The sequence below is a fragment of the Lagopus leucura genome, unplaced genomic scaffold, assembly GCF_019238085.1.
Source record: "Lagopus leucura isolate 7727_CA_CO unplaced genomic scaffold, USGS_WTPT01 Super-Scaffold_100002, whole genome shotgun sequence".
In the NCBI taxonomy this organism is placed as follows: domain Eukaryota; kingdom Metazoa; phylum Chordata; class Aves; order Galliformes; family Phasianidae; genus Lagopus; species Lagopus leucura.
The window spans coordinates 5,445,036-5,457,378 of NW_024962263.1; the positions used below are offsets into that span (position 1 = coordinate 5,445,036).

At 41.3% G+C, this 12,343-nt stretch overlaps 1 protein-coding gene across 5 annotated transcripts in view; it reads left to right on the forward strand.

Moving 5' to 3' along the window:
* KIF13A (kinesin family member 13A) overlaps positions 1-10,828 on the forward strand; it is a 110,854-nt gene extending 100,026 nt beyond the window's left edge. For 3 of the 5 annotated variants that reach the window (XM_042868650.1, XM_042868655.1, XM_042868651.1), the window contains 2 exons: positions 7,831-8,920; positions 9,826-10,828. In XM_042868650.1, coding sequence (XP_042724584.1) covers positions 7,831-8,920; positions 9,826-10,109 — 1,374 coding nt within the window. In that variant the 3' untranslated portion in view covers positions 10,110-10,828. Of the gene's footprint in view, positions 1-7,830; positions 8,921-9,825 lie in introns of those variants that run through there. The other 2 variants (XM_042868653.1, XM_042868654.1) reach the window with 2 other exon arrangements.
* Positions 10,829-12,343: the final 1,515 nt, after the last annotated feature.

The window sequence follows — 12,343 nt, forward strand, 5'->3', positions numbered from 1 at the left end:
TTTGAGCTGTGGAAAATGGCTGTGAATATTTGCTCTAATCAGAGCTTTAGATTTAGCATTTGGAACCTTGAATTTATTTCCCTTGAATAGTACTATGAGCAGTTACTCAAGGTTCTAGTGAGGGATTCCTGTTCAGCATTTTCATTTCCTGCCACTTAGCCATGCTGTGAGAAAAATCACTTTTGGTTATTTCTAATGTAGATTGTTGCACCAAAGTCTCCTGAGAGAGTTCTGGTGCATGCTTTAGAAGCTTGGCTGCTGTTCCTGTGTTGCAGCTGTTTTCGTCTCCATCGTGTTACTTTTCCATAAGGAGGTGTGAGTCAGTATGTCAGCTGAGTCACAGACACAAATAGCATGAAAGGTATTTGGAAGGCAAAATCTTCCACTGAGTTGAAAAACATCCCATAGAACGTAATCTGTTAGAAAATCTTCCATAGCAACATCAGGGCAATTGTGATCCCTTCAGTCAAAGCAGCCCATGCATGCTGTGAATTAACGTGGATATTTGCCTGTGGTGTTTTCCAAAGATAAGCAGGAGCTTTTGGAGCTGGAAAAGGGCAGTCTCCTGCATCAGACATTTCCAATTAGACTGAAACTAACTCACTGAATGCTTCAGACTCACTGTAGCCTACGAGGCACTGGAAAGAGCTGTACTTTGAGTTCCCGGATGCTTGCTCATGCCCTTGCACTGACTTGTCTTGCCTCGGCGTAGGTTCTTCTTTGGTTGCATAGTAAGCCATATTAAGGGGACTGATCCACCTAGGTGAAAAACTATGCATAGAGCTAGTTATGTTTCAGCTGGATCTGCTCTTCTGTCTGATTGCTGGAATGAGTACAGAGGAGACAGGTAAGAACTGGCAGCTGCTCCCTATCCTAGGGAGGATATTGAGAAGCTTTTTGCATTGAGTTTTGCAAATGATGGTTTCTGGCTTGTTTTTTGTGTGTGTTTTTATTTTTTGATTATTGGTTGAGTTTTTTTAATCTCTTAGAAAGGAAGCCTTTGTAAGGCTTCCCAGGCTACTCTGTGTTTTTCAGAGCTGGAACAAGTCTGTGTGCTAGCTAGGCTGCTGGAGTAAGCATTTCTTGCATGTGGAAGAATAGTGTCCTCAGTACGAGTTGAGGGCAGTTCAGATGAGTTGGGCAGCATCGTGCCTCCACATGAAACTTCAGCAGTCTGCTCCTCTCTGATTGCAAGTGAAGGTTTCACGTTATTTATCTATACTCTGAACGATTGCTGCAAAGCACAGAGCCTCTTACTCCTAACTAATCACTGGAGGATTGATGTAGCTTCAAGTGTGATTCTTTCTTGCATCTTTTAAATTGTACTGTATATAAAATGTATTATAACAACAAAGTGACCAAACATACAGAAGTCCATAATTTTAATGGGACTTGTATTTTGCATCTAGGTAGACGTGAGAGTAATATTTGGCCTTTTTCGCATGTTTGGCCATGATCTTAACATTTTCTGGAATATTCAAAGCATCTGTCAAAGGCAGAGGGCTTAAGTGGCTTAGAAAAGGCTTTTCTTTACTTGGCCTTAAATGCAGCTTTGAACCTGAAATTTCAGGTGGCACTTCCACCTGTGTTCCAAAGCAGTCTGACACAAGGGTGTGCCCTCTATAAAATGAATACAGTGAAATATGCCAAGGGCAGAGTAATGTCTTTATACTGATTGTATTTGCATACTGCCTGTAATTATGTGTCTCAGGATTGGGTTTTGGTTTTTTTGTGTGTGTAGGAGCAAATCCTGTCAGTGGGCAATAAACTTAATGTCGAAGCAACTGTGGTGCAACCACCAAATAAGTGTTATTAACTTCAAATTAAAAACTGAAATGGGCATCTTTGAGGTTCCTTCAGAGCTATAATTCAGGGATATGAAAACTTAAGTACTTTTTAACTAGTAACAAACTAGGTTACTACTCAGTAACTTACTGTTACTAAGCAGGTGTTTGGAAACTGCTTTTTGTTCTTGCTTACTTTGCTTCTGTTATTACTATATCTTGATTTGTCATCTTATGTCCTTAGTTCTTTCTGGGGCATTCCTTCTGTAACCAGTTCTTAGATCTGTTTTATATAACAGTTTTTTCTGTTATCTCCCAGGAGGGTGCTTGCAATTTATCAGTTTTTCAAAGATTTTATACTTTGGTTATTCCAGCAGCCTGAGCAGTACAAGAAGGCTTCCTTCTTTTTTCCCCACATCTGAAATGCTCAGGAATTTAAATGGCCCTGAAATTGCTTTACTTTTAGAATTTCTCCATCTGGAGGCTCAAGAGGTGCTCTGAAAGGAAATGCCATAATCTAGGAATGAGACTGCATCTCTGTAACTTAGGTTTGGGATTTCTGATGTTAGATAACCCCCAAACTGTTGATTACTGGCAATGTGATTTTTATTAATCTCCTGATCGTGTTGTTGATGTCTGTGTGTCTGCAAAACCATTTCTCATTTACACTGACTTTTATCCAGGTGGATTCTAGGCATGATTCCTGTGTCCCCTGAAATTCTTTTCCAGTTAGATGAGGCATCTTGCAGGGCTTGCAGGATTCTGTGGTGAAACAGAAGACTGTTAAGAAAATGCCTCTTGGTCTCAAGTGGGTGTTTGCTTACTGTCCACCAGACATGGTACTTCCTTTGCAAAGTATGTAACTATTTGGAGAGTTCTTGTAACATCTGAAAAAGTAGATTGTTTGATAAGTGACAGTCCGTAGTGTTTTGAAACTCACTTACAAAGCTTTTGTTCTATGCAGAAAATTGCAAGGTAAGGCTGAAAGAGGAGGAGTAAGGAGATTAATTGAGAAAATATCCATCAGAGATGAGTATTAGGTGAACTTCAATATGCAGAAAGATGATTTTGCATAATGCTTTTATGTTTGAATGGTCTCAAAGTGGATATAAATTCTGCACTTTCCTTTTAAGGGACTACCTATAAATTTCAGATCAAAATAAGAGTTTTCAATAATGTAAATCACTTTAAAAGCTATTGCGTACCATTTCATAGCACTGTCAATCCTCCCTAGAGAAATAAATAGTTTCAAATTAAATCCAAATAATATACATAAAAAGTTGCAAGCAAAAGCTGCCAAGCCATTACTTGAGCAGATAGTCTGAAATCTGGTTGGACTTGTCAGATTTAGACAACTTAGACATCTTCAGATACTGATTGCCCTGCTAACAAAGATTTAATGTGATTGGAAATCTTTGTTCAACTTAAGAGGCTGTCTTGTATGGATAGCGAGACTGACTTATATCTACTAAAAGCTTCTAATACAAATTGAATGTTACAGAAATGAAAATGAGGCCTTGTTACAGATAAGGGTCAGTGAGTAGTGATCACTTCAAAAATGTAGGATAAAAGAAAAATGAGGTCAGCTAGCACACCCTTCTGTTTGTTTTGTTTTGGGGGAGAAAATGGGGGAAAAAGAAAAATCTCCAAGTTAGACTGGAGATCTTGTCACATAGACACATGTGGACATTTCAGTTAATTGTGCTCCTGAATGGAACAAGGGAACTTGTCACAGATGTCTTGGAGAAAGCAGAGGTACACAATGTTGTCTTTATTCCATATTTACCTGCAAAAACAAGCCTGCAGGAACTTCAGGCCCCAAGACTCAAGGAAAAGTTTGGAACGAGTTAGATTTGCCCTTGGCAGAGGGCCACCAGTTTGAGCAGCACTTTTACTGTATATGCATATCCAGCATGAGTGCAGAGGAAGCTAACTGGTGTTGTTGTGAGGCTGCTCTCAGTTACCCCTGAATGGTCACGGAAACTGGGAGAGAGCAGGAAGATTCAGCACACTACAGACCGGTCAGCCTCAGTTCCGTTCGTGAGAAGGTGATGGAGAAAATCCTCAATCTGCATTTCTAAACACTTGAAGAACAAGAATGTGATCAGGTCATCATCATGGATTTATGAGTCACCTTCTACACTACAGTGACTAGCTTAGTGGATGAGGGGAGAGCAGCGTTATTTAACTTGATGCTCGCAAAGCCTTTGGCACCATGTCCTATAACATCATTGTAGACAGGCCAGCATGTATAGATTGAATAAGTGGATGCTGAGGTAAATTAAAAACTGGCTGCATGCTTGGGCCGAGAGAGCTGCCAGAAGCACAGAAACTTCTTGGAGGCGTGTAACAAGTGGCTTAGTCTCTGTCTGAAATACTGGGGCTCAGTACTGCTCAGCATCTTCAGTAATGACCTGGACAGAATACACTGTCAGCAAGTTTGCAGGTGATGCAAAACTGGGAGAAGCAACTGGTAGACCAAAAAATTGTGTTGCCATTCAGAGGGTCCTCAACAAGCTGGAGAACTTGGCAGAGAAGAATATTGTCATGTTCAACAAGTAGAAATATGAGACACTACATCTGGGGAGGAATATCACCAGGACCAAGGCTGAAAGGACACTGAAACCCTTATGGACAGCAAGCTGGCCATGAGCCATAATTGCCTGTGGCAATCTGGACATATCCTTGCTACAGAGAAAACCAACAGTTACACTGGGCATCATCAGCAGGCTGAGTGAAGAGATTCCTGCTCTCTATTCAGCTCTGCTGAGCCTGTGTCTGAAATACTGTGTTCAGTTCTGGGCTCTGCAGTGCAGAGAAGATTAGGGCTTACTGACGTGAGTCTTGTTGCACAGCTACAAAGGTCACCACTGCACTTGGTGCAGCTGGCATTTGAGGAGAGAGAGGCTGAGAGCTGGGACTGTACATCCTGGAGGAGAAAAGGCTCTTAGGGAATCTTAATGCATAAAAAATACTTAATGGGAGGGAGTAGAAAAAGGGCAGATCCTTCTCAGTATGGGAAAGACATCAAGGCCCTGAAGCATGCCCAGAGAAGGGCAATGAAGTTGGTGAAGAGTCTGGAGCACAGGTCTTATGATGAGCATCTGAGAGAACTGGGATTGTTCAATCTGGAGAAGAGGAGGCTCAGGGGTGACCTTATCATTCTGTACAGCTTCCTGAAGGCAGGCTGTGGCAAGGTCAGGGTCAGCCTGTTCTCCCTACTAACTAGTGATAGGGCAACAGATAATGGCCTCAAGTAGAACCAGGGGAGATTCAGGTTGGATGTTAGGAAAAATTTCTTTCCCAAAGAGTGGTGAGATATTGAACAGGCTGTCCAGGGAGCTGGTGAAGTCACCATCACTGGAAGTGTTCAAGAAATGTTTAGAGGTCATACTAAGGGACATGGTTTAGTGGGGCAAAATTGGTGGTAGGTGGGTGGTTGGACTGGATGATTTTGGAGGTCTTTTCCAACCTTGATAATACGATTCTCAATAGTACAAGTGGCAGGATAGGCAGTGGGCACAAACTGAAATAAGAGATTTCACTTGAACATAAGAAAATACTTTTTTCACTGTGAGAACAGTCAAATGCTGAAACGGATTGTGCAGAGTGTGGAGCCTCCATCCTTGGAGAAGCTCAAAATTCACCCACATGGACACTGCCCTGGACAGTTTGCTCTAGTGACCCAGACTGGGTGAGAGGATTGGTCTTAAGATGCCTTCCATCATAAACAATTCTGTGAACACTCTGACATAAGCAAGCTGAACAAATCTATTTGCCTATATATTAGAGGCTTTGTTATACAAGGCTATTTAAGCAGAAGAGAGATGTCATACAGACATGTCTGCAGTGTTCAGAGTTCGGGTTCAGCAATGACAGGCACTGTATAAGTATCTGGGTATGTTTTCTGTTACAGCAGGTGAAAATTTTCTGAGTTCTGATTTTTCAGGCTGCAAAATATAAGTACTGTAAGACCTGGAAGTGAAAATTGAAGGGAGGGTAGAAGATTTACTGAAAGAATATGGTAGCATGAGTTCTTTCCCTGCATGTGATGAGTTTCTTTAGGAGTCTGACTTTCTGTCCTCATCTGTCAAATATTTTAAACATTTGTTTAATTTAAGGTGTATTAAGAATACTTGTTACACTCAGTGGGGCGTTTAGTGGGGCACTGAGAAGATGCAATCAGTACAGAATACAGTATTGTATTAAAGATAGGTAGAGAGGGGCGTGATTCAGTTTCTTCCCTTTGATAAAACTTTGAGAAGTATAGATGAGATCAGCAAGTGAATTTGAAGCACTTGTTGTAGTCCTGATGCAAACTGAAAACTTTAGGCAGTAATCCTAAGATAATTGCTGAATCACATGCTAATTTCATGCTGTCTTTAATTGTGTACCCAAAATGAGGCTGATATCCAGAGGTCATGACTTCCTTAAGTCTGAAAGCCAGTGGGGTTTGTCCAGCTGGTTAAAACAGTCTAGTGAAGAGGTATTGTCTTCACCTGCATGCCTTGTCGTGCTTGTATTATTAGATCATCACGGATGGGCAAAAATGCCTTAAGTGGTAAAAGGTAAGATCTGAAGTTCCTAGGAATGATGGGCCTATGTAAGTAGAGACATTTGATATATATTCTATCTATTACTGTGTTAGAGGTAGCTTCAGCAGGGGATTAAGTGACTTGAGGTAGAAAAGAAAGCTGATAAGGGTCAAGAGAATGTCATTAAGATGAATCATGCTGAAACTTTTTGTCCTGGTTATTATGAAATACAGCAAAATTTCTCTTAAGTATTTTTGTCTTTAAACGTGTTGGTTCTCAGTGCTTTGATCATCTGGTTAAGTATTGTGTTTCAGAAACCTGCCATGAATCATGGAAGAGGAGAAAGTGTGAAACTGCTTTGGTTATCATGCAGGATCAGTCTTTGAGACTTGCACTAATTAGTATTTGAAATACATATTGAACATAAAGAAATAATAGGCACTTAAGTTCTTCTAAACTTTTATATATTTCAACAGGCTTTTTGGGTTGGGGTTTTTTTTTTTAGTATTATACTCTTGGGACTTTATCATAAATGAATCATTTAATACATGCATGTGTGTATCTATGTGTGCACACACATGAGATATGTGTTCATACACATGCATACAAACACATGTCTTTAAATGAAGAAATGAAGTGTTTGAAAAGCCTGGATGTGGAGTCATGCCTACTGTATTTCATCCTGACGAGAGCTGCATGGCCGTGTTGCTGGGGTGTTGCTCAGATGCATCCTGACAAACTGACGTCCTCAAACCCCTTGTTCTCAGCTTCCATGCATTCTGTGAAAGCCACATTTGGACTTTTCACCACATATCATTGCTCTTTCCCATTGTGAAACTGGGGGAGCTGCTTCCAAATTCTGTCAGGTTAACTGGAGTCACGTATTTCCCTCCAAACATGTACATGAATGCACGTAAATGCTTCCTTGATTTTTTTTGCCTTTGTTTTCAAGCATTGTGAATGTGTTCAAGTGTGATAGCTAGGAGTAAGCAACACTATTTTGCCTTAGTGGTGTGAGATGAATAGAAAACCCTATTGTGCAGAATGATTAATAATCAGCATTGCAGCGGAGCCCCTTTCAGCCCTTCTCTGTTCCTGTGTATCCATTTTGTTAGATAGTCAAGTGGTTCTATCAGATATCTTCAGTAGGTTTAATAAGCCCAAATAACGAGCAGGATTGTTTTGTAATACATGGCTTTCAAAAACAGAATGTGATGAAAATATGAGAATATCTAACTTTTTAATGCAAACTTTCCTTATGCCCAACTATATTGCTTTATATTTTCTGGACTATTTGGATGGAATCTTTATTTTGTAAAAATTGAATGGCTCAGATAATGTGGATAGGGTTACGTTGCCAACAGTTCTTTTCAGAGGGAGCTTCTCTTCTCCAGCTGAGGAATACTAAATGCACGTTTCTTCATATTCAGAAGGGAAAAATCAAGTACAGTTAATTTTCTTGAGAACTTTACTGTTGTAGGCTGCTAATGCCACTTGACTCTCTTTTGCAGGATTCTGAGGAGGAGGACAGTGAGCTGGAGGCCATTCATAAGAAACTGATAAGCCCACAAAGTTTTAAAACTTTCCGACCTTACGTACCAGAGGAATTTGCTGACTTCAGTGTTTACAATGCTAGCCTGGAAAACAGGGAGTGGTTTTCTTCTAAATCAGACTTCATGAGTTCACGTGCTCTTGAGAAAGAGGTATCCCGCAGCCCCACCACTAGCAGTATCACTAGTGGCTATTTTTCCCACAGTGCCTCTAATGCTACTCTGTCTGACATGCTTATTCCCTCTAGTGATAGCACAGACCAGCTAGCCTGTCACACAAAGGAACTGGACTCTAATGACCCTTCAGGATCATCCCTTGCACATGATACAAGATCCTTGAACAAGGAATCTTGTGAGGCAGAAAAGGAGTTAGCGAGAGAAAAGTTACCTGTGTTACCACTCAAAGAAAACAGTGCCTTAACAGAACGAGTTCCACTGTCCCTCAGTGCCACTGACACAGGCTCTCAGCAGTTACCCAGAGTTGGATCACTTTCAGCTCTAAGCTCCTCAGATGGCAGAAATGCTTGTCATCCAGTTGAATTTTCTGCACGTGAAGCTACCGTTGAGCACGCAATGGAGATTGTTGAAGATCACTCATTTACAGAGTTCATGGGTGTCGAAGATGGAAAAGACTTTGACCACTCAGCATCTCCACAGCCCTGTTCTGTTGCGTCCTCCAATGGAGTGAGCACCTCGGAGTTATCCCCAGGAACTGGCAAGGAGCAGGACACGTGTGAGACCCAGCTGGGCTCTGCAACAGCAGGCAGTCAGCTTGCAAATGCTGCGGGAAGGCCTTTGGTAGTAAAAGAGACTTCAGACTGTGAGACTTATCCTGATATCTCCATAGATGATTTTACTGGGAAGGACCACTTGGATGGGTCTGACTGTGAAGACAGTGCTTCTGCAGATCAAACCCATGTCTTGCCTAGCTGGGTGGCAGTGGGTGAGCAAGTCTGTGTTGGAAGCAATAAGGTGGGCACAGTGAGATATGTTGGGACGGTGGATTTTTCAGCTGGCATCTGGGTTGGAGTTGAACTAAACGTTCAGTTAGGTAAGGCTGACTATGCTCTGGATTATCTGTGCCGTTACTATGATCTGTTTAAAGTTGCATTATAACCATACTCTCTGTTCACCCTTGGGGAAAAACTTGCAATTTTGTAATCACTTGACATCTGAAACGTAGCATTCTAGGCTTTCTGTTTATAGAGATGCTTTGATAAAGATTGTTAGCTGTCTCAAAGCCCTGTTCTTTTACTTAATGCAAAATAATGCTTTGCATGTCCTAGTAGTTGCCATTGGTACCTGTCTGTTTATAGGCCAAAAAAAAAAAAAAAACAAAACAAGCAAAGCCTAAAATTAGCAGATATATTTCAACTTCCAGGTTCATGGGCAGTGCTAGCCATGGACTTCACTTGTCAGGTGAGTTTGCTGCCTGTAGCTTTCAGAGAGACTTATTTTTCTACTAGGTAAAGACTTAATTACAGTGCACAGGTTTTCTTTGACTTCTGTTTGGCGAGGTCTGAAAAAGAGCCTGTCTTCTGTAAATGCTAAGGGATTCTTACAGAGAATGGCTTCAGGTATTTTGAAAAGATGGCTTTTTTAGCAGTTTAATAGATACTAGCACTTATACTACAAATTTCTTTGACAGGTAAGTACTAAACTTCATAAGTAATTGAGAGTTATTTGTTTTGAAAAAGAGCAGACATGTGGCTTTTTAAACTGTTTGTTATTGGAATAATATTTTAGGATGTCTTTCTTTGGTCACAGTTCAAGACTTCCTTTCCAGGTTTTGCTCATCCTTGTGCTTGGCATCTATCTGATTTCAGCACTCACAGCTACAAATCTTGTCTCTTTCACAGATAGTCAGAGAGATTCGCACTTCAGTACCAGAATTACACATCTAATGAACGTGTGAACATCCCAACAATTAATTCTGTGCCTTTATTTTCATTGAAGGGAAACACGATGGGACTGTCAAAGGCAGAGAGTACTTCCACTGCAAACCACGGCACGGGGTGTTTGTTCGCCCCGGGCGCCTCAGTAAAGCACCAGCATCCACGAGGAAATGCAGCAGCACTTGGCGGTCTCAGGCATCTTCCACTTCAGAGAAACGGAGGAGTTCTGTACTTCAGGGCTCTCCATCCACTCCTAAAGCAGGAGAAGGCCTCTGTCATTCAGGAGATGCGGCGGCCTCTGCTTTTTCTAGGAAACAAGAAAACAGGAAATCGTGGATTAACTGAACCGCGGTATTTTTTGCACTTACTACACATATCAGTGTGTGGAAAACTTTGGAAGGTATTGTACATTTAGATCTGTCCATACAGAATGCGTATTCCCTAGGGTCCTTGACTTCTCTAATTTTTTTTTATAAATAATATATATTATATATATATGAATGTGTATCTATAGTTTGTCTGCCAGTGGGCAGATACGGCTGCACACTAAAATACAGTTAAAGCTGATGTGTAGATAATTGAGGTACTGGACTATTTGTTATGCACCAACATGGGAGATATATTTTAAACAAGTAGAAATATTTTATTGTGGACAAGCAGGCTGTAAATCCGTGTTTGGAAAAAGACTACGGTTTGCTGTTTTTCATTACCAAAGAACTCGTTTCAGACTGACACATTTTGCTGTTTTTATCTTTCTATTGTAAATGTTTTAACTGATAACGTGGTGCCATTTTCCTTTCAGTCACGGGGCACCAAGCAGCCTTATGTTCTGTGTTTAAGCACACTGAAATATCCAACTGCTTCATATTTCTTGTCTTCCTAGAGGCCTGCCACTGTGCTGATGAACTGGCATTGTACTGAGGTGACTGACAATGCCCGAAGCTGTTAGTCTGGTATTTTGTGTGTTACCATAAACCAGCCGGGCAGTTTGACTGCAGAAACAGTATTACTGCAAGGATGTGATAGGGCAACGCTTTGGGGTTTGTGTGGGGGGGTTTTGGGGTGTGGGGGGGGAGTGGGGAAACGAGACACAGTAGATGGATTGTGACTGCAGACTTTGCACTTGTTACTTGCTGGTTATTATCAAGATGAAATAGAACCTGCGAAAGTAATTTTAATCTGTAAAGTTTATGTTAATAAGGGGAATGATGGAGGGATTTGTGTCTGGTGCTCATGAATTCCTACGAAGGTTGTTCCACGTGTAGATACTGTAGATGCCTGTACAAGTGTTTGGATGTTTGTAAAGTAACATGGTGAAAAATGAGTGACGTGAGTGGCCTGCTGTACCTGTTCTTTGTTCTGAGCAAGTGAGTGACTGCGATACCTGGGACCTTACTGACAAGCTGCTGTTCTTTCTCTGATTGTTGTGTACAGTAAGCGGACTCTAGTGTGTTACTATTTGCTGTAAAGAACTGTAATTTATGTACTGCCAATCCTGTATTTAATTGGTACAGACCTATTGTGTGTTAGAATACAGACTGTTGACTTGGGATTTTAAAGACATCGTTTTGCTTATATTTGATACATTTAGGTTCCATGGTCACATAATAAGCTTAATGCCATTACTAGCTGATGGTGCTCAGATGCAAAATACTTTGTAAGAATGCTGAAGGACTGCAATGGGAGTGGAGCACCTGATGATGTTAACCTGTATGAACACTGGCTGATTCCTGTGGCACAAGATGAGTGCAGCCTGTGTGGATACACCTTCCTCATCTGCTGCCCTCCCTTCCCTTCTTAGGGGAGCAGAGCTGGGTGACTCCTGCCAGAGAACAACACGGGCACCGAGAGCTTGTGGACAGGGGAGAGCGGGCAAGTTCCTGGAAGGCAGATGCACTGCTAAAGACGTACAACCCTCATCCAGGCAGCTGGGAGGTGCTGTGCCAAGGGGGCAGGCGCAGAGCGTTGTGCTGGCCCTTGACATGGCTTTTGCCAGCACTGAAACAGGATACCGATGTGCTTGTGTTGGTTGATTCTGGTGGAATGAAGGGCTTTGCAGAAGACATCTTTCTCATGCTTTCGGAGTCCACTCGGAGTTGCTTTTGGTGCATTAACGACGATTGTTGCTGGAAAAAAATTTACCATAATGGAAAAACTTGTTTACACAGAAGTATTTTATCAGGCACAGATGATCCTAAAACACTGTCAAGTATCTTGAAGTTAATTTTAGATGTCACTTTAACCTTTTTATAAAGCTTTTGAAAATATATACGTGTGTGCATGAACATTTGCATAAGTTGTTTGTAGTGGATGAGGACAACAGTTTTGGAAGTTAATATGGCCCTTTTCTTACAGAACTTATACCAGGTTAGCATCAGCTACCCTTAGGAATACAGAACACATGGTTGGTTCAGAAACACTCAAGTGCTTCCTGGAGTGTACAGTCTATGAATGGCAGAGAAACCTACAGAAGCCAAGCTGTTGGCACGAACATTTGACTTAACCCATGCTATCCCATGTTTTCTTTTGCAAACTCAGCATATTAACACATCTTGTTGCAGGTAAGTGTTGGAAGCAAC